Source organism: Aotus nancymaae, unplaced genomic scaffold (assembly GCF_030222135.1).
Source record: "Aotus nancymaae isolate 86718 unplaced genomic scaffold, 86718_ANA_hifiasm-v0.15.2.pri h1tg000003l, whole genome shotgun sequence".
Taxonomy (NCBI): domain Eukaryota; kingdom Metazoa; phylum Chordata; class Mammalia; order Primates; family Aotidae; genus Aotus; species Aotus nancymaae.
The window spans coordinates 54,623,603-54,647,442 of NW_026988414.1; the positions used below are offsets into that span (position 1 = coordinate 54,623,603).

At 36.7% G+C, this 23,840-nt stretch overlaps 1 protein-coding gene across 7 annotated transcripts in view; it reads right to left on the bottom strand.

The window, feature by feature from the left end:
• CNTLN (centlein) overlaps positions 1-23,491 on the bottom strand; it is a 374,623-nt gene extending 351,132 nt beyond the window's left edge. For all 7 annotated transcript variants that reach the window (XM_064381308.1, XM_012449978.3, XM_012449977.3 and 4 more), the window contains exons 1-2: positions 23,099-23,491; positions 15,432-15,520 (exon numbers count right to left, since the gene is read on the bottom strand). In XM_064381308.1, coding sequence (XP_064237378.1) covers positions 15,432-15,520; positions 23,099-23,458 — 449 coding nt within the window. In that variant the 5' untranslated portion in view covers positions 23,459-23,491. The remainder of the gene's footprint in view (positions 1-15,431; positions 15,521-23,098) is intronic.
• Between the last annotated feature and the right edge of the window lie 349 nt (positions 23,492-23,840).

A 23,840-nucleotide genomic window follows, 5' to 3' on the forward strand; every position in this document is an offset into this window, starting at 1 on the left:
CTAGTAAACAAATTTAGTGAAGTTTCAGAATACAAAATCAGCATATAAAAATCAGTTGTGTTTCTATACACTAAAACATACTCTCTAAAAAAAGAAATTAAGAAAACAATCACATTAACAACAGTATCAAAAATAAAAAAATATGGCAAGGCGTGGTGGCTCACACCTGTAATCTCAGCACTTTGGGAGGATGAGGTGGGCGGATCTCAAGGTCAGGAGATCGAGACCATCCTGGCCAACATGGTTAAACCCTGTCTCTACTAAAAATATAAAAATTAACTGGGCATGGTAATCTCAGCTACTTGGGAGGCTGAGGCAGGAGAATCACTTGAACCCAGGAGGCAGAGATTACAGTGAGCTGAAATCACACCACTACACTCCAGCCTGGGCAACAGAGCAAGACTCTGTCTCAACAAAAACAAAAAAGAATAAAAATAAATAAATAAATATTTCTTTCATGTATTTGGTTAGAAATAAATCTAACCAAATTTAGATTTATTTCTAACCAAATACATGAAAGATCTATAACTGAAAATTATGAAACACTGATGAAAGAAATTAAAGACACAAATAGCTGGAAAAACAGCTCATGGATTAGAAGGATGGTTATTGCTAAAATATTCATATTACCCAAAGCAATCTACAGATGCAATGCAATCCCTATCAAAATTCTAATGGCATTTTTCACACAAAGGAAAAAAAAAGTCATAAAATTCACATGGAACCACAAAAGATCGTGAATAGCTAAAGCAATCTTAAGCAAGAAGAACAAAGCTGAAGCATCACACTTTCTGATTTCAAACCAGATTACAAAGCTATAATAATCAAAACAGCACACTGGCATAACCACAGATAAACAGACCAATTGAACACAATAGAGAACCCTGAAATAAACCATACACGAATGGTCAACTAGTTTTCAACAAAGGTGACAAGAATACACAATTTGCAACGGAAAATCTCTTCAATAAATGGTACCAAGAAAACTAGATAGTTACATGTGGAAGAATAAAATTGGAACCTTATCTTATGCCATACACAAAAATTAACTCAAAATGGATTAAACTTAATCATAAGACCCAAAATCACAAAACTAGAAAAAAAAAAAAAAGGAAAAAACTCCTTGAAATTGGTCTTGTCCATGATTTTATAATCTCGTTTATATTTGATTTCAATTTATAGAACTAGAATGAGAACCATATTCAACAACTCAAAAGAATGTACCAGGGATATCTGGAGCAATCAAAAGAGACCCCAAATATTCACAAAGCTGTCATTATGTTCTATCAGATTTAGGATTACTTGAGATTCTAAGACTGAGTGTGGTGACTGAGACCTGTAACTCTAGTGCTTTGTAAGGCTGAGACAAGAGGATGCTTGAACCCAGGTGTTCAAGACCAGCCTGGCATAACAGCAAGACCCTACATGTACACAATGTCTTTAAATTAGCCAAGCATATTAGGTACACACCTGTAGTCCTAGCTACTTGGGAGGCTGAGGCAGGAGAACCACTTGAGCCCAGGGATTTGAGGCTGCAGTGAGCTATGATCACACCACTGTACTCCATGCTGGGTGACAAAGCAAGATGTGGTCACTTAAAAAACAAAAAGAGTCTAAATCTACTCAAAGTTATAAAAAAAAAAAAATGCATGCCAAACTATGGCAGTGAACAAACCTTCCATAACTCCTGCCTGCCCCTGTAATTTGTTGCTGACCTAGTCTTTTGGTAAAACTACCACCTTCACTACAACCAACACAAAAGTTCACAATTCATCACCCTACTCTACTATACCCCACTCATTCATAACCCTTATTCAATAGACTCATCTGTGGTTTCAAATAAACCAAAACTGGAAAAAGAAAAAAGATCTTTGTCATAAATGGTATATAAAGTGTAACAAAATAAATAGATACCGGTGGTTAATAAATGTTGCTATACAGGACATTTATTCAACAAGCAAACTTAAGAATTTCAAAATAATAAATGGTCTAAAAATCTGCTATGCTAACTTACATGCAACTTTCAAATTAATCAAAGATCTCATACAGAATCAGCATGAATAGTCACATATTTTTAATTATTAGTTTCATCCAAGTTACAGGTTATTTTTCAACTTACACATAATTATTAAGACATAACCAAAAAACACCACCAACCAAAAAAGCAGTCCCAAATACCATCCATAAATGTATTCGTTAGATCATATATTACTTACATTATTTCTTAAATTTGGGTACATATTTCTAGAATTCTCAAAGTATGAAACATCTGTATCAAAAACATTACAATCTGTCAGTGCCAATTTTTTCATAGAGCCATCGTTCTTAAAGAACTGTTGTATTCCTGCTTCATTCTGAACTACTGCTATCAGGTCTTCTCAGACTTCATTTATCTCCACCTTGGAATATCTTTATATTATTCATGTGTTGGATCTCACATTTCCTCAATCTCAACTTATTATCTTTTTTGGTATATTCTTTGTTTTGATGGTACACATCTTCCAGTGGCCTCCTAAGAATATGTACATGAGAGATGTGAGACCATATATTACAGAAAATGTCTTTACTATGATTTTACACTTGATTAATATCTGGTTGCTCACTGCAACCTCTGTCTTTTGGGTTCAAGTGATCCTCTTGCCTCAGGCTTGCAAGTAGCTGGGATTACAGGCACATGCCACCATGTCCAGCTAATTTTTGTATTTTTCGTAGATTTGGGTTTTTGCCATGTTGGTCAGGCTGGTCTTAAACTCCTGGCCTGAAGTGATCCACCCGCCTCAGCCTTCCAAAGTTCTGGGATTACTGGCGTGAGCCACTGTTCCTGGCCCTTTTTTTTTTTTTGAGACAGAGTCTTGCTCTGTTACCCAGGCTGGAGTGCAGTGGCATGATCTTGGCTCACTGCAACCTTCACCTCCTGGGCTCAAGCCATGCTCCCATCTCAGCCTCCCAAGCAGCTGGAACTACAGGTGTGCGCCACCAGCAACTAATTTTTGTATTTTTTGTAGAGACAGGGTATCACAGTGTTAGCCATGCTGGTCTTGAACACCTGAGCTCAAGCAATCCACGTGCCTCAGCCTCCCAAAGTGCTGGGATTATAGGCATGAGTCACTGTGCCCATCCAGATCAACATTTTTAATATGTAAATATACTTATTCTTATCTTCAAGATACTAGTTTCCATTACCTTGTATTATAATATCATGCATTTGCTTGTTCAGTTATTCATTCATTTATTCAGTGCCTTTGTGCCAGGGGCTGTAATAAGTACTACGGAAAATACGCACAATATGGTCCTCACACTGTTCAATGGGAAAGGCAACAAATTGACACATATAAACAATTACAATGAAATATAAATGCTGTTAAAGCAGTATTCAAGAGACCATATTTCTATATTTCTATAGTCTCAAATCAAATACAGACCTATCTATATTTGATTCGCTTATGATTCACAAAAATACAGTATCAACTTGTGCTTTATTATACTCTTATTTCTGAAATAATTTCTAAAAATGGGGGGAAGAGAGCTTAATTATCATGAAAATAAAACAATGCATTAGTACTTCCATATATCATTTGATATGGTTTGGCTGTGTCCCCACCCAAATCTCATCTTGAATTGTAGCTCCCATAATCCCCACATGTGGTGGGAGTGACACAGTGGGAGGTAATTGAATCACAGGGACAAGTCTTTCCCCCACTGTTCTTATGATAGTGAGTAAGTCTCACAAGATCTGATGGTTTTATGAAGGCAAGGTCCAACGCACATTCTCTCTTCTCTGCCACCATGTAAAATGTGATTCTGTTCTTCATTCGCCTTCTGCCATGATTGTGAGGTCTTCCCAGCCATCTGGAATTGTGAGTCAATTACATCTCTTTTTCTTTATAAATTATTCAGTTTCAGGTATATCTTTATTAGCAGTGTGAGATCAGATTAATACATCATCAAAACCAGAAATCTACCTAAAAATATATTTAATATTCTCCCATCTAATTTCAAATCAGTAATTAGTGTGAGAAGTCATTCCATCCATTGAAACCAAAATGAAAAAAATCTTTACCCTGCCCAGTTAGAAATGTTTCCATTGACTGACTTTACGGTAACTGTTCTATGCCCCATAGTCTGTGCACCCTCCAGCCCACCAAACCACCTCCCTCCATTCATCCTCATGTGCAATAAAAGTAAAGTAAATGCAACAACTCAGGTAAACATCCAGATGGAAAAAGAATTAATTACACCATCTATATGTTTAATGAGGGCCTCAAGAGCTTTTGGTGATTCCCTGAAAAACCACTATTCCAGTTTTCTTCATACTGTATTCTTTTCTACCAACAAAGCTTAGTGTATCTCTAGTGAAAGTGGTGTGTAACGAAGTATAGAAACTTAAAGCAGTGCTATTCAAACTGCAGTACTGTGAACTGGTTGCTACTAGTTGGCCATAAAAGAAAGCAAGACAAGTATCAAAACGTTAGCAGTGAAGAGACCACAAGGTTGATATACATTCTGGCACATTCTCCTTACTGTTTGCTTACTAGCACACCTTCAGACAGACCATACTGAGATCACTGCCCTAAGACAAACACATGTCAAGTAACTATTAATAGAATAGAAAAAACAAAGTAACACAAAAAAGATCAACCATAGAAGCAAATGTAAAGAATTAAAAAGGACTGGAGGAAACAGATTAATAACCCAACTCTGGATGGATCTGTTGCAGCAAAGACACACAATAATTTACTTCCTGAGATTATCTGTGAACAGTAGGTGGATCACAAGCTACAGTACCTTAAAGTAGGGCTACACAAAATGCAGGACAGCACATTTGTCGGATAAGCCTACAAAATTATTCACCATATAATTTTAGCATGCAAAATAATAGCAGTTGCTGTTACTTTACTCCAAACTCAAAATAAAGTTCTTTATGGAAAAAATAATGTATTATTAATTTTTAAAGCCAAGATAAAATTTGTGTCTAAGGCAAAGATACTGGAGTTTGGCACACGTTTGTAGTAATCCAAAGAAAAGTTGAACAATTCAAGCTCTTATGGCTCCTAATGTATTAATATTTCTATGAAACTCTATGTTACTATTTCATGAATGTTTATTACTCCTGCCTCCTGAGGTTATGTTTTTTATGCATTTAAAGATAAAATACAGTGGTTGTACTCTTTTGATACCAATAATCTAAAGTGAGAGTTTATATATAGTAGCAAGGAAATTAGATTTGTAGAGCTAATAAACAAGTGATATATTCAAAATGTCCTTTTTCCAGTAGTAATTTATAATAAATTCATAAAGTGACAGGTATACTTAAATATCTATATATCACAGAAAACATTTTCTACAAATTTATAAGAATAAAATAATATTATAAAAATATTTTCTAGTATGATATTATTCTACTAGGGAAATTAAAATTTGATTTTCAATAACATAAACTTTTAATTACTTAAAATAGAATTAGTGAGATGAGAACATTTTTTAACTTTTTCCAGAGATAAAATAATTACATTAATATGAATATCCTTATTATAGTATTTATCAAATTCTTATTATAAATTGCCTCTGTCTACAAATGTCTTTCCTATTAGACAATATTCTTTAATAGCTAAATGCAGAGTTATCTCTTTCTCTAACTTTTAGCAGAGTGTCCGACAATCAGATGACATTGAATTGATCCCTGATGAATGGGTAAATGTGGTGGACAGATCTGTTTTAATGATGGCCATGCATGTCTAAATCTCACAGCTGGGTTTCTTTGCAACATGAAGTATCCCCCAGGCATCCAAGCTTAAAGGTTATAAGCTTCCTCTAGATACCCATTAAGAAAGTCCTAGAATTTTCATTGGCTACCTTTAACCTAAATTTTACAAATTATTTTCTTTGGTGTCTTATATCTTCCTTTGTCTCAAAGTAAAGATGTAAAACAGAACTGATGTTTGGAAAAGAAATCAATAAGATGTTCAGAGCTGAGCTACTAAGAACCAAGATACAGGATTTGGAAGTTAAGGACACAGAGGAATTACTAAATTTGAGTGACACTGTAAAAGAGGAAGTGACTGAACTTGGGAATTGATTTTCTGTTCAAAGAGTCCAAAAGGTATCAAAGATTACCCTCAAGATGAGAAATTTAAAGAAAAGGAAGAAAACAGCTTGCCTGTGATAGTGAGAAAGGTAGTAAAATAACTCAAAGGAGAAGCCAGTAAGTTGTTTACATAATACAGTGAGTTTGAAGGGCACCACAGGACATGAATTAGAAATGCCATGACAATGGATATAGAAAGATAGATAAAAGAAAAACTCCACAGAAAATGATATAAAATGGCTTTTAGACTTCACTTACAAGTAGTAAGAGAAATACAAGTGAAAACTATTCAGGATACCATTTTTTACATTTTAGGTAAGAAAAAATACAAAAGCTTGAAAACAGTATGATAGCCAGGAATGTAGGGAAAATAAGCATCTTCATGTATTTTCTGGTGGAAGTATAAGTTGATACAACTCCTAATGTCAGAGATTTCATAATCTCTATCACAATTGCCACTGTATCTTTCGATCCAGTATTTATCTACTGAAGTATAACAAATTACTCCAAAATTTAGCAGTTTAAAACAACAAACATTGAGAGATGATGATTGAAAAGCTCTTCTGACCCACTCTCCAGTGAAACTGGTGAAAATGATTTAACAACAACAACCACTTAATGCCTCTAAAAATCGTCCTAAAATCAAACAGCAAATGAAGAAACATCTATCCAAGAAAATCTGTAAGTAAGTATGAAAGTCAATGTTTGTAGTGTCTAAACCAAAACCACTCCCTCCTTCCACCTTTCCTGCTCAGCATGGTGTAGATTCCATTCAAGACAGCTGCAGCCAAGAACACAGGGCTCCCTCTTCCTCCTGTTCCCAGTTGGAGGGTTTTCTTTCCAGGAAGAAGAGGATATCAGCAATTCTCATCCTGCCCCCAGCTAATTGCTGTTAAGGCTAAGACCAACCCAAGTGCATTTGAGTGGTGGGGACTCCTTTCTTCTGCCCAGCTCCAAATTACGGAATATAGATTCAACTTTGGGTGTAGCATATTGAGATCCCAGCTTGTGATGCAAGGGTTTCATGCCAGGAGAGGCAAGCCAAGAGAACCTTAGGCTGTGGCCTCCCTTCCACTAAGCAATCAGCTCCTAGAGTAGGGGGTCACTCAAAGAGAAGCATAATATTGTTCACATCCTCAGCTCCACAGGCCTGACTCAGAGATTTCCTTGAAAGGAAAAGCATTATGTCAAACAAGGCCTAATTTCTTCCCAAAGAAACTGACTTCATTTGCAACACAATGTAGAGAAGTTCAAGCTTAGAAGTTCTAGTCAGAGTAGACCATATGCTCGGCCATAAAACAAATCTCAATAAATTTGAATGCAATGGAACAAAATCAAAAATCAAAATCAAAATTGGAAAGCTGAGAAACTCACAAATATGCAGAAATTAAACAACACACTCTAAGCAACAGGTCAAAGAGGACATCATTCTGAGATTAGTGAAAATAAAAACACAAAGTATAAAAACATATGAAATGTAGCTAAAGCAGTGCTAAAATGGAAGGGTATAGCCATAAATGCCTATATCAAGAAAGTAGAACAGTCTCAAGTCAATAACACTGGAAAAATAAGAGCAAACTAAACCTAAAGCAAACAGAATGAGGGAAATAATAAAAATTAGAGGAGAAATTAATAAAATAGAGAAAAGAAAAACAGAAGAAAAAAAATACAGTCAAAAGCTGATTCTTCAAAAAGATCAACAAAATTGACAAACCTTTAGCTAGATTGATCACGATAAACAGAAGCCTAAAATTATCAGAATCAGAAATAAAAAAGGGGATATTACTACCAATCTTTAAAAAAAAAAATTTAAGGAATACTATGAACAATTATACCCAGCAAATTAGATACCCTAGAAGAAATGTAAAAATACTTAGAAAGACACAAACCACCAAAACTGACTCAAGAAAAGTAGAAAATCTGAATCAACCTGTAACAAGCAAAGAAAATGAAAAAGCCCAGTCAAATCAATACTTAAAATTAACTTTCACATAGGGGAAACGCTCTTTTCTCTTTTTCCCTCCTGTTACCCACCCCTTTCTCCACCTTCACCATGCTTCTATCTTCTCATTCTTTAAATAACTGAAATGGTTGGAATCAGAAGTGTTTCAAATTTTCGATTTCAGAATATTTTCATATACATGAGGTATCTTGGGAATGGGAACCAAGCCTAAACACAAAATTGATTTATGTTTAACATATATCTTACATACATAGCCTGAAGATAGTTTTAATTAATACTTAATAATTGTGTGCATAAAACAAAGTTTGTGAATATTGATCCCTCAGAAAGCAAAAGTGTCACTATCTCAGCTACCCATGTGGACAACCTGTGGCTGCTCTGCATGACCATCCTTCCTGAATCTGAATTTATGTACTACTGATAAGCAATCATTTTCTTACACTTATTCACATGTAACTACTTAGTAAAAAATATGACATACATGTCTGACATGCTTGGCAAAGACAATTATCATTGTAGCAGACTTTCCTCAGCCTTTGTGTTCTCTTTAGGCCTCAAATGACTGGAAGATGACCACCCACATTGGAGAGGGCAGTCCACTTTACTCAGTTCATCAATTTAAATGCTAATCTCTTCCAGAAGCACTGCTGCAGACACATCCAAAACTAATGTTTATCCAAATACCTGGACATCCCATGGCCCAGTCAAATCAATACTCAAAATTAACTTTCACATTGGGGAAATGCTCTTTTCTCTTCTTTCCTCCTCTTACCCCACCCCTTTTTCTCTACCTTCACCATGCTTCAATCTTATCATTCTTTAAATAACTTCTCACTCAGGAAAGTACATGAAATTTTAGTAAAAAGTAATGGCATTAGCAAAGGATAATCCTAAAGCCTCTCTAATGGAAAAAGATAAATCATTACTAATATTTGGTACATATTGATTGTTATTGGCAAATATATTAGGCTATGGTTTTGAAACATGGTAAGTCATGACACTAACTAAAGCATGAGGATACAGGCCAAATAGTGTCAGAAAAACAGTCTTCTCAAAATATGCTGGCTGAAGTTGCTCAATGAGCCACACTAACACTCAACCCAGATCCCAATGTTTTGTTGCATTCTCCTTCCCTTCTTTATTTTCTATCCAAGAGAGAGTAGGCAGTGTTATTACTAATATTATTTGTTGTAGTATCCACTTCAGCCTCCAGTATCTTTCTACATAGTGTGATATCAGTTCTACATAATTACAAATTTAATACGACTTTGTACCTAGCAACATTAATTGCTGCTTTACACAATTACATTGCTCCCCAAAGGATTAAGTCCATAGGCTAGTTAATATACAGTGCTTTCAATTCTATTTTATTATTTGAATTCTAAATCATTCTGAATATAACTTTTTTTTGAGACAAAGTCTCACTCTGTTGCCAGGCTGGAGTGCAGTGGCACTATCTTAGCTCACTGCAATCTCTGCCTCCCAGATTCAAGTGATTCTCCTGCCTCAGCCTCCCAAGTAGCTCGGATTACAGGCATGCATCACCATACCCAGCTTATTTTTGTATATTTACTAGAGATGGAGTTTCACCATGTTGGCCAGGATGGTCTCAATTTCCTGACCTCATGATCTGCCCACCTTGGCCTCCCAAAGTGCTGGGATTACAGGCATGAGCCACTGCGCTCAGCCTGAATATAACTTTTATATGCACTGGGAAACTAAAAAAGTTGCATGATTTGCTTTATTGTAATATTTGCTGTATTAGAGTGGTCTGGAACTGAAGCTGTAATATCTCCATGGTAAGCCTTGTAAACAGTAACATCTAAAAAGATTATTTTTGCCAAAATATCAAAAATGAATCTGAATAAGATTCTAGTTCTAACTACAAGCTTATGGCAACTACAGTGTACACAGTACACAATAAGCCAGACTTGGGGAAATGCTACAGAATAAAAAACCCAAGTTATTACAAAAATACACTGCAAAGAAAAAAAAAAGACTAAGAGAAAAGCAGAAGAGAAAAAAATGAACATATATATTTAGCAGGTAGACTATGCATGTTTGATCCTCCTAGGAAAAAACCAACCTTTTTTTAAAAAGGTACTAGACAATCCGAGAAATGTAAAAACAAACTGGATATTTAATTATAATAGGGAATAATTACAGAATTCTAAGTATGATGATGATATCATGGTTTTGTTAAAAGACCCCTTATCTTTCAGAGATAGTCCTTATTCATGGATTCAGAATTTATAAACTGGCTTCCTCAATAAAATTTATTTGTTAACATGAAACTCAATAATTGTGGCACTGCTGTAGTCATTTGCAGGCACACACAAAGTGGCAAAAAATTTGAGTCATACAACCTACATGTTTCCAACTGATGTCAAATAAGGTGACACTCTGCTTCAGCTCTTATAGTATAAACACAAGTGTCCTTACCACATTTGTCACACACATTTTGGTACTTGGTTTTGATGACTTCACTCCTATGAAATGATCATCAAGCACAGTGCTGAAGTGTTGGCTAGTGTTCCTAACTTGTAAGAAGGTTGTGACATGTCTTAAGGAGAAAACAGTGTGTTAAATAAGCTTTGTTCAGGCCATGAGTTATAGTGTTGTTGGCCATGAGTTCAATGTCAATGAATCAACAATATCTGAAGTATCTTTAAACAGAAACACACATAAAATGAGGCTATGTGTTGATCTGTTGACAAAATTGTTGTGATCAGAGGCTCACAGGAACCTAACCCCTTATTTCCTCTAAAAGCAATAGATCAGTGTTAGCTAATTAAGTATTTATAGTGACTATATAGAACATTACTGTTAATAACTAGAATTGTCTGTAAACACTAAAGTAATTGTAGGTAAAATAGCATGACATCTAGGATTTGCTTCAAAATACATTAGTAATAGAAGGAAAGAGAGGTTTATAGATGAAATGAGATAGGCTTTGTGTTGATAATTGTTCAAGGTGAGTGATGGGTATACATGAGCATTGAATAATGTATTCTCTCTTTGCATCTAATTAAAGTTTTTCCATAATAAAAAGTAAAGCATATACACACAACACATAGAGTACAGTAGTATAATTCTTTAATTAGGCAAAGATTATTCTTTTCATTTCAGGATGTTTAGCAATCTCAGCCTCTATTCATTAGGTCAGTAGCACAACTGGTTGAAACCAATGATACAGGCAAAACTTTATCCAAAAAGCCATTCATCACAGCATTATTATACTATTTTTAAAAATAACCCTAATGTACAACAAAATTACAATGGTTAAATATAAATATGTTATATCTAAATAATAGAATACACTGTAACCCTAAAAATGATATACTTCTGAGATGATGAACTAACAACACAACACTGACAACCCCAAGTCACACCACATAAATAAATCCTTATCAGCATGGGAAACAAGAGAAGCAGCCATAAATGAACTATAAATTTGACAAATATCTTAAAAACAGAAGCACAGACTCATAGAGACAAATAAACCAAAGGAAAAAATTAATCCAAAACCTAAATAGAAGTCTACAGAAGAAGACGCTGTTTTTCGTGGAAGAGGCCCCAGAAAGGCTATAAGTACCAAATTAGTAAGTACAGACAGCAGAAGCCCACAGAAATCAAGACAATTAAATAAGAAACCATTTACCAAAAAAGCTGAGCCTCCCACTCATCCATGTTCAGAACAGCTACCTGCAGCATTTGCCTATACCAAATGCCCAAAAATGCTTTCAAAACAACCATTTGCCTGGCAAAGATCCCTACTCCGAATGTTGGGAAAGCAACAGAATTAGAAAAGGGCCTGACTTAAAGGACCTAACTCTCATTCACTACAATGAAGTCTATCTACTACACACTTTTCAGGAAAGCCTGTGAATAGGCCTCTCCCCAGGCCTTACAAAAAGCCCATAGGCAATCCTTACATTCAAAGGAGAAACCTGGTAAACAGATATACAAAAAACAAAGCAAACCCATATGAGCAATATACCTATATAAAGCAATGCAGTGAAGGTTATCATACATTTGAAGAAAATCAACAGCATCAAAGAGAAAGGTGAGAAAAATTTTTTTAATTTAAAAAAGAGAAAGACTAGGAAGAACAAACAAGTTACCCGACAGAAAACAAAGATAATTCAAGAAACAGAAAATAACTTAAAAATTATAATCAGAAAGATTAAAAAGTTATTCTATTAAAGGAAGCTGTTTTGAAAAAGGAAAAATCAAATAAGTAATTTCTTAGAAGTAAAAACTTGATTTCTAAAATTTAAAAATTCAAAAAATGAGAGAATCTTCATCCATTTGGGCTACTATAACAAAATACCTTAGACTGGGTAATTCATAAACAACAGAAATGTATTGCTCACAGTTCTGGAGGCTGAAAAGTCCCAGATGAAGGCACCAGCAGATTCGGTGTCTGGTGAGGGGTCTGTTCCTTGTAGATGACACCATCTGTATCCTCACATGGCAGAAGAAGGAGGAGGCTCCTTAAACCCCTTTATAAGGGCACTAATCCCACTTATGAAGGCAGAGCCCTCATGATGTAATCACTTCCAAAAGGTCTCATCTCTTAATATTATCACATTGGGTATTAGGGGCCAACATATGAATTTTGGGGGGACATCAACATTCAGATCATAGCATAGAACAAACAGAAGAATTCCACTTATTGAAGCAACAAAAAGTAGGAAGGCCATTCAGGAGCTACAATGAAAGATAAAAAGATGGAAAACATGAGATAACAGAGAAAGAGAAAAGAAGGTTAAATCCATAAGATCCAACTTCTAACAGAGTGCTAAAACAAATAATACAATGAAGAAAAAATATGAGAACATCTTCTCAATCAAAAGAAAATCTTAAGTTTTCAGATGGAAAGGCCCACCAAAGGCTGAGAAAGATAAATTTTCAAAGGACCCAAATAAACAGATGATGTTGAGATTTTACAATAATAGTGCATCTAAAGAGAAAAATCCTACACGCTTCAAGCAAGTATCTAGGAAGAAACAAGAATCACACTGATGGACTCTTTGGCAGCATTATTACATGCTAGAATTGGATAACAGAACTATGCTTTCAAAAATCCAAGGCAAACTACATGGACATAAAATATTATGTTCAGCTGAAGTGCCAACTAAGCATAGGGCAAGAGAAAGATACTTTCAGTCATATAGGAGTCAGAAAATGTACCATCCTTTCTGTGAAAAAAAATACTTGAAAAAATAATCTGACAAAAAAGAAAAGGACGTTTTGGCATCCTAGAAACTGTGGAATAAGTTCAGCTGTACAACGAAAAGAAAACCTACGATGACAACTGTAAGTAGGTTTAGAAAGTCATTTGTCCAAATCCATACCATAAGCCAAAGAGAACAAAGAAAAAGTCCTCAGCCTAGTATACAAACATCTGACAAAGAACACAAACATTCTTTATAAGAAAAAGCAAAGAGGACAATTAACATAGACATTCTTTATAAGAAAAAGTAAAGAGAAGGGCAATGAGAAATTCCAAGGGGGATATGCTGTCCAGGAAGTCCATGGTTTAAAAATTAAACAGACCTAAATGGATCATATTTTGGATAATTAATAGACTATATAGAAAGATAATCTATTTGACCTTGATATTTAGAATATCAATCCACTTTTAACAGACAAAGGTTGAATACTTGGCATATCATTTGCACTTCTCAATGGATGTGAACATACTACATGGTTCTCTAGGAAATATTTACATAGTCATAAAATTATAAATGCCACTTATAGTTTCCAATTTCAAAATTAAACTCAAAATCCAAAGTATCTCACGATGTAACCTACAGACATCAAAATTACCTGGAAACATTATTTTAAACTTTATTTCAAACCTAGATCACCCCTAGAGATTCAGTATATCAAGTGAAAGTCCCAGAAATCTTCATTTAATAAATTATCCAAGTATAACTTGTGCACACTAAATTTTGAATCATAGTTATAAAGCAGTAATCTCCAAATTTCTCATAACACATCTTATCAACAAAAGACTTTTGAGTACCTAACTCTAATATACAGCATGCACATTTATTTATAAACTGTATGTTATATGAATATATATTTTGTATATTATAAATATGAAAAATAGACATTGGAAAGGATAAGGAAAATGACCTAACAATAATTTAATATCTGCTTCTGTTTAACCAAGAGGAAAGTAAAAATTATGGATAGGTTTAGAAAGTTTTAAAAAAATAACAAATAAAAAGAGGGGAGTATAAAAAATGAATCACAGAAATGACAACTGAAGTCCCACGGCTTCTTTAGAAGACTTATTCTACTTGAAAAACAGAGGGAGTCTGAGAATTATCACATTTCATCTCAAAAATGATTGAGGAAGTAAGAAGGGTACTTCAACAGAAGACTAAATTCTGATCATTAGAGGAAAAAAATGATTGATGAATTAGACATACAAGCAACATGAGAAGAAACTGATTATACTATTTTAAGTGTTCATAATAACCAAAGATAGTAAAATTAGACATACTCAAGCATGTATTATAGATTTTTAACAAGTCAAATTCCAGACAACACTGGAATGATCCCAGGACTAGAGACTACAAAGGTGAATATAATTCAAGTAATAAAAAATGATATTCAGATTATATGATCATCATTTCAATTTTTAAAAAAGGAAAAGGAAAAGGTATCCATATGCTTAGCTTCTCATTTAAGAGGTATAATGAAATCCGTGTAACAGGAAAGCAAGTGTTTTAATTGCTGTGCTAAGTGTCATGGGACTACTGTATACCAAATGTTTGATAGGGAGAACCAGCATCATTCCACTGTTTCTAATGACCAAGGAGAGGCCCAATAATCTACAGTTAAATGACTGGGCATCCCCTACAGGATAATATGGAGTGCTAAGTAAAATCCCTCAACCTATTCCAGAACACTTACTCTACACTGCCAAGGTCATCCCAGGTTTTCAATTGCATACTGCAATTATCTTAGAGGAAAACTGAGTCACATTTAGTAAGTTCCCTATAGAGGCAGTCTATGGAGTAAAAAGTCAAACAACAGGGACTTTGCCAATCTTTAAAGTTGAGCTATAACAGCTCAACACACACACACACACACACACACACACACAGTATTAAAGACATAGTTTTATCTCTTAGCAACACACTCTCCAAATATGTCAGAATATGAATAGGAAACAGGGCCTACCTTTATTTGGTGAACTGGCACCCTTTATAATAAATTCAACAATTTTAATTTTTGGCTCCACATTTATTTAGAAATGAAATGAATCTCTTTGGGAAATTAATGACAAGTATTAATTTTAATAATGAAAAGAAACAAACTCCACACACCAAATACTCATGAAAAAATAATTTGAGAGCTCACCTTTCCACAACCAAACTGACCACTTGTGTGAGATCTGGGTTTGTCGCCTGGAGACGTTTCCACAAAGACCATACAAATTCTTTATCAGCCTTAAAGAAATAAAAGAGACTTCAGATGCATTGCCTTGTAGTGATAGAGAAGATACTATATTAAATTTTAAAATAAAAATAAATTACTTGATCCCTAGTTCTATAACTACATCAATTGATTTTTTTTTTTTTTTTAAGTATGGGAGAAAGCTTCATTTAAAAAATTTTTTACACAGGTAATCCACATTCACTTTTACTATTTCTATCACCGATATTTGGTGATGCAACTGTTGAAATGCTAAATATCTAGTTAAATTTGCTCTAAAAGGAAACTTCCCTCCAGCTGCTGCTCCATTTATCAGCTCCCCTTTTGGCAAAACTTCTTGAAATAGTTGCCTAGGCCGAGCACAGTGGCTCATGCCTGTAATCTCAGTACTTTGTGGGGGCGAGGCAAGAGGATCACCTGAGGTCAGGAGTTTGAGACCAGCCTGGTCGACATGGTGAAATCCCATCTCTACTAAAAATACAAAACAAAGCCAGGCATAGTGGTGCATGCCTATATCCTAGCTACTTGGAAGGCTGAGGCAGGAGAATCACTTGAGTCCAGGAGGTGCGGTTGCCACTGCAAGGTTGCCAAGATCATGATGCCATTGCACTCCACCCTGGGCAACAAGAGAACTCCATTTCAAGAAAAAAAAAAAAAAAAGATTTGTCAGCAATTACTATGTCCATCTCCTATCTCCTGTTCACTCTATAATGGTTCCCAGTAAGATTTTTCTCCCTACCATTATGCTAAAATCATTTTTCAAGGTCCTCTATATTGCCAAATCTAAAGGACAATGGGTAGTTTCAGTCCTTATTACCTAGGTTAGTTGTTATTAACCCTGGCTGACAGGAATCCCTTTTCGGGAGCTTTTAAAAAGATAGGAATGAATTCAGACTCTGATTAATTGGTCTTAGGTTAGATCCAAGCATCAGTATGTTTTAAAAGTGCCTCAAGTGAATCAGTGCACTCTGGATTGTGAACCACTACCCTAGGTGACCTCATATCAGGCCCATGTTTTTAAATACCAACTCTACACTGAGACTCCCACATTTCTATCTAGAGCCATTTCCTCTACTCTTAGGTCCAGACTTACATCTCTAATTGCATATTCAATAATTCCACTTCAAAGCCTAATAGGTATCTTAAATTTAACTTGTCCAAAATAAAATTATTGGTTCCTTACCCTCTCACAAACCTGCCCCTCTCCCTCCTAGAAATTGATACCACCATCTATTAATTTATTCAAAGATCTAAAACAAGGGTGTCCAATCTTTTGGTTACCCTAGGTCACATTAGAAGTATTATCTTGAGCCACATATAAAATACACTAACAATAGTTAATGAGCTAAAAAAAAAATTGCAAAAACAATCTCATAATGTTTTAAGAAAGTTTATGAATTTGTGTTAGGCCACATTCAAAGCCAACTTGGGCAGCATGTGGCCCATGGGCCAGGGGTTAGGTTGATCTAAAACCTAGGAGTCAATCTTAGTTACTCTTTTCTCCTCACACTTCATATCCAAATCATCAATAAACCCTACTGTCCTTATCTACATTACAGGGAAATTCTGACCACTCTCACTACTTCTACCGCTATCACCCTAATCCAAGTCAATTTCATCTCTTGCCCAGCCCTCTATCATGGTCTCATAGCCTTACAACTCAAAACTCTCCAGTGAGTTTCCATCAGATTAGGAAACTAATCCAAACTCTGTGTCATGGCTACAAGACTCCACACGACCTGGCCCATATACGCCACCCCAACCTCATCTGTCACTTTTTTCCTTAGTCACACAGACTTTCTTACTCTACTTGAACCAGGGCCCGTGCACATACGGTATCACCTGTCAAATATTCATATAGATTATTCCCTCACTTTATTCAAGTCTTTGCTTAAATAATACCTCGTGAATTCTTCCCTGACTACTATAATAGCCACCAACCCCCTTCCAAGTCTCTAGTAACCCCTTTTCCCATTTTAATGTTTTTTTCACAACACATTTAATAATCCTATATGTTCGGTTATTTGGTTTTACTTGTGTGACAGATATCTCAACTACTCTCTGTCTCTATCATTCATTGTCTCTTTTTAGTTACAGAAACAATTTTGCCCAACTAACAGACAACCTCTCTTGCCTTATGGATTATGTGACTAAGTTCTGCCAATAAAATATAAGCGTTGTTGGAAACTTAAAGGACATCTTAAAATTAGACTTGTGTCTACCCACTATTAGAAATATTCTTCCCAGTCTGTTGTTGCTTATTTATGATGATTTTTTTGAAAAAGTTATTAATTTTACATACTCAAATTTATCCATCTTTTCCATTATGGCTTATGGATTTTATGTACTAGTTAGAAAAGCCTCCTCTATTTCAAGATTAGAAATGTATTTACCCATTTTTTCTTCTGGAATTTTTGTTTTTTTAATATTTTTAATTGACAGATTAAAATGCATATATTTACGGCATACAACATAATGTTTTGATTATGTATACATTTTAGAATGGTTAAATCAAGCTAATTAACATAACCATTAGGGCTGGCACAGTGGGTCACATCTGTAATCCCAGCACTTTGTGAGGCCAAAATGGGAGATCATTTGAGTCCAGGAGTTTGAGACTAGCCTGGGCAACGCAGTGAAATCCCCATCACTACAAAAAACTTAAAAATTAGCTAGCTGTAGTGAAATGCGCCTGTAGTCCCAGTTACTCAGGAGGCTGAGGGTAGGAGGATTGCTGAGTCCGGGAGATCAAGGCTACAGAGAGCAATGATTGTGCCACTCCACTACAGCCTCAGTGACAGACCAAGACCCTGTCTCAAAAAACAAAGAAAAAAACATAACCATTACCTCATACACTCATCAATTTTTTTGTGATAACACTTAAAATCTATTCTCTTAGTAATTTTCAAGTACACAACCTATTAACTATACCACCATGCTGTACGGTAAGGCTGGTGATATTAAAAAAAGTAAATTCTTTTGTGAACGATAAAATGCTACAAATGGATTGTGGAACTATGTTATGTATGAGTTTTGTGAGTTTTTTATTTAAATGCTATATTATGTTCAATTTGGACTATACCTAGAATTACTAAAACTCCTTCATATACAAAAATTAAGTCCCCCCAAAAAAACACAGAGATGGTCTCCAAACTGTTCCAAACATTAATACAAGAAAACTATTGTCAATCACTCATATTCTCTTTATATTTTCCCTATCTTCAAGCACTTAAAGATGTTCTTTTTAAGTAATAAAAATTAAAACCTTGGCGAGATGTGGTAGCTCATGCCTGTAAGGCTGAGATGGAGGAATGGCTTAAGTCCAGAAGTTGGAGACCAACCTGGGCAACACAGGGAGACAGAGACCCCATCTCTATAAAAAATACAAAAATTAGCGTAGCATGGTGGCACACATCTGTAGTCCCAGCTACTCTGGAGACTGAGGTGGGTGGATCCTTTGAGCCCAGGAGGTCAACTATGCAATAACCCATGATTACACCATTGTACTCCAGTGTGGGTGACAGAGGGAGACTGTCACAAATAAAATGAGAACAAAAAATAAAAACCTATTAAAATTACTTATTACAAATTTTTTTTTTTGAGACACAGTCTCACTGTCACCCAGGCTGGAGTGCAATGGCATGAGCTCAGCTTACTACAACCTTTGCTTCCCAGGTTCAAGCAACTCTCCTGCCTCAGCCTCTCAAGTAGCTGGGGTTACAGGTGTATGCCACCACACTGCTAATTTTTATATTTTAATAGAGACAGGATTTCACCATGTTGGCCAAGCCAGTCTCGAACTCCTGACCTCAGGTGGTCCGCCTGCCTCGGCCTCCCAAAGTACTATCATAAAATTCTTTATTCTCACTATAGAACTTCCAAACAAAATTAAATAATAATTTTTAAAAATTAAAAAATAAAATGACCGAGTGCAGTGGCTCACACCTGTAATCCCAGCACTTTGGGAGGCCGAAGCAGGCAGATCATGAGGTCAGGAGATCAAGACCATCCTGGTCAACATGGCGAAACCCTGCGGCTACTAAAATACAAAAAATTAGCCAGGTGTGGTGGCGTGTGCCTATAGTCCCAGCCACTTGGGAGGCTGAGGCAGCGGAATCACTTGAACCTGGTAGGTGGAGGTTGCAATGAACCAAGATTGTGATTGTGCCACTGCACTCCAGCCTGGTGACAGAGCAAAAATCTGTCTCAAAATAATAATGAAATAATAATGATGATTCCTACTCCTTTTCACAAAGTATATTAAACTCAGGCTATGAAACAGCTGACTAAATACTAGGTGACTTAGGTCTAAATTTCCTTGAGGTGGATTGGTTTTCTCTTTCATCAACTGGCATGGAAATAGATACCATCTATACAAACACAGACACCCAAAATTGCCATTTTTCATTGGGTACCTAGTCTCACAAGAAATAATTTAGTGTTGGCAATATATTAGGCCCTCAATTGACCTCTGTTGGAGGAATGAACTGAACAAACACTTGAAACTGTTTCCTAAATCTAAACAAATAATTTGGTCATCAGAGCTCAGGGAAAATCATGTCAAGAGTTTACTTACAAAATACAGCACCAAGTAGCCACTTAGTAAATTATTAGCATGAAAAATAATTTCACAAAAAGACTCGCCAAGTAGAATACAGCTACAAACAACTGGAAGAATTAATTACACAGTAATTTCTCAAATTTGTTTTTGTGAATGAAGTTTCAACACACCCAAATTTCTAACATAAAATATAACTGGCTGACTTTTCTGATCATGTATAATTCCAACATCACCTGCTTCAAAAGTTAGTTTCATCATTAAAGTTGATGAGCTTTAATGATGAAACTAATTTATCTCATATTTCATTTAAATACCCTAAACAAGTTTGTTCCTAAAATTGGCTTATAGGTTTAGTAAATATTTTTACCTGATACCAAAAAGTAACCTTTATAAACACTATATAAACATAGTATTACTCTAGGTAAACAAAACACTTTTTCTGATCTGACTCTATAAATGGTGATAAATGTGCACATACACATGCCCTAGCACCCTTTATCATAAACAGAACACATTCTTGATGCATATAATCAAAATTAAAAGTGTAGTGGAGTTAGGTTCTAAATTAGTGAAATAGGGCATAAATGTCATGGATGCAAAATTACCCTTTGGAACACCCTTGAAAAATTCCTTAGGGAAAAGCTACATTTGGAAGCTAACCTACTATACTCAGTAACTCAAATACAGACAGCTTTTCTTCCCTCATTGAAATTAATCACTTTTTCTTCAGATAAGCATTACTTAGAGTTCACTTGCTAATCTAGGGGCCGTATTTTTTCAAGTTTAATTAGATAATACAATCACATAGAGTGGGATGAGATGCTGATATTAAGAGAAACATTTGATTGCTTTCTATTACACACTTATTCTGAGGCATTCCAGTTATGTAGAATGGTATGGGGAATTACTCAAACTTCACCAAACACATATCATTGAATTCTCGTAAGTTGAATGTGAAAGCAAAACAAATTAAATGAAGCTACTACTTATGACCATGGACTAATTAGCAGTGTTCTTTTTCCCAAACTGAATGTTTCAAGCATTGTTGGGTTCTGAAATTAATTTAGATCTGGACAGGATTTTTTAAAGGAATAGAACTGAAAAAATATCAGCAGACATAGTGTGAGTGTATGTATTCTTTCTGAAAACACATGTATTTGTGTGTGTGTACTTACTAGGTTGAGATACAAAACAAATTTCACTCTGAGTTGTAATTTTAAGCAATTTTAATACTCCATAGTCTTCAGTACTGTGATTTCTAGTTGAATAAACAGGTGGGATAATATATTTTAAAAGATATGAAAGTGATTATTTAATTACCTAAATGCTTTTTTTTACAAAACAATTGGGAGTTTAATTGCTATTTTTCCCCAAGTTTCCCCAAGAGCAGGAGTCTGATTTGACTAAGATTTTCATGGTGCGGGATACTGCCTACAATTGTATAAGAGTATTAATATTACGAATTCTAAGAAATCATCATTCTAGGCTATTACAAGCATCTGTGTATTCTTACATTTGCCAAGAGTATTTCAATCATTTTCCTAGTCCATGTTTGGAGCCACATTTGGCTCCATGTAAAAATGTGGTGCCATGTTTGGAGCTACAGTCTTAAAATATTTAAGTATTTGGGGGAAGAGGTTCACCAGGCTGTTTCCAACAGACTGACTTCCTTAACTAATTCACTCGTAAAAAGTAAGTATCTTAGCTCCTTAGCCAGCTAAAGGCCTAACTATGCAGGGAGCCAGACGGAAGAGGAAAGAGTGTGGAAAATATGCCAAAGAGTATCTTAGATTAAGACTCAAAAGTATCAAAGGCCTTTATCATAAGTTCACATCTTAAAACTCGCCAAAGGGTGAGGTCTGCATACGACAAATGCTTCAGTTCATTGGCGTCATTTACTCATCTCTTTGTTCCTTATCCAACAAAGAAAAGAAAAATGGGAAAGATGAAAAGAGGGCACCACATAAAATGTCCCAACCTTGTTTAACCAAAGGCATAATCAATTTGAAGATGGTCCAATTTTTACAGCCTTCACTCAGTCAGCAAGGACCTATAAAACGGGCAAAAAAAATCCAACAGAACAAACTCTAAGAGAATGAATTTCATGAATTGTTTTATTAAACTGATGACACTGTTCACAAAGTTACTCTGGTGTTCAGTAGTTCCTAATGGGTTTCTACCTTGAAGACAGAGTGACTTAAAGACCTACTGTTGAGTGAGTTCCCAACACCCAATCTCCCAACCCTATCTAAAGGTTCTGGTAAAATCAGAAGAGATGATAGCAAGGATGCAAAACTAAAGGAAAATTCAATCTCTTTGAACATGAGTACAGTCAAGTCCATCCTTACAAAAACTCTACAAACAGGAAAGTAATGCTAATGCAATTGATTTAGCAAATGCTTTTCACCGGCAAGATCACATGAAAATGGGATTTCTCACTCAAGGACCGCATTTTTACTACAGTTGGTTAATAAACAAGTACCAACTATTATCTGTTTGTAAGTTCCCAGGTCAGGGACTTTCTAAACGTGACTGGTCTGTGTTTAAAACTTCAGTTTGACTGGGTAAAAACAAAAGCAAGTTTGGGTTTGAAATTTTAAAAACATGAGCCTTCAACAATGGATTTTACTTTAACAAGTGTTTACTTTCCTGTTCATTTCAACTAGTGGATTGCACGCCACTCCTGGGCCCCAGGCAGGCATCAGCTACTGTTACCAAGAACTTGGGCTTTGGGGAAAGCGGAGGGGATGCGGCTGAGTGTACCCAAGTGGCCAAAACAAAATCCAGGCTCGGAAGCGAAACCTGTCTGGCCGCTGTTCAGAAAGGGGCACGGGCTCGGGGTCGGGGAGCGGGGCGCAACCGCGTCCCTCCAGACCCGGGCCGCGGGTGGAGCTGGGTGTGGAACCGCGAGGGAGCGTCGCCGGGCGGGGCTGGGTAGGTCCCAAGGCAGAGGGAGAAGGGAGCGCCTCCCCCACGGGTCCCGGTCCCGCTGTGACGGGGAAAGGCCAGAGGCGCGAGAGTCCTCAGATACCTGACACAGGGCCAACTCCTCCTTTAGGCTGCTCAGCTCTTCCTCCAGCAGCTGCGTCCGGGTCACCATCGCCTCCTCTACCGAGATGCCCTCTAGCCGCCTGGACCCCATGGGAGCGCTGAGGAGGGAAGCATGAGCCGGAGCTGCCCCCCTAGGCCCTTGCTGGCCCCTTGACCCTTGTTCGTCCAGCCAGATTATATCACTTTTGTCTGCGACCACCTCCCGCGCTGAGCCGGTAAGACCTGAGGCCTCGCCGCGCACTGCGTGTACCTCAGCTCCCCGCCCAACAAGTGGTGACCTGGGGCCCAACTGTCGCGCTGGGGGCGGAGGGTGCGGTGAGGGAGGCGAACGCGCAGCCATGGCTGCGGCTGCTAACGGGTCAAGTTCCCTCTTAGAAACTCCACCTCCCTTTTCCCAACCAGGCGAGCCCGGAACGCCAACGCGGAGCCGCGCATGCGCGAGTCTTTTCCCGCCTTGGCCCGCGGCGTCTCGTGTTCTCCAGCCCTGGCTGGCTTCCCGTGGGCCTTGCGCCCAGCGCGAGCGTTGGGATACGCACGCGCCGTGGCCTGAAAAGATGAGGCGGGTCAGCCGGGCGGGCCATTCGGACGTGCTGTGCCTGAGTCCTTGGCTAGGATCGCCTGGATTTCCCGCCCACCTTAAGCCCTGCCCGCCACTTACATCCCACCTCTTAAAGCCTTCTTTAGCCCCCAGCCCCAAATGATCCTTAACTGTGAAAACTCCC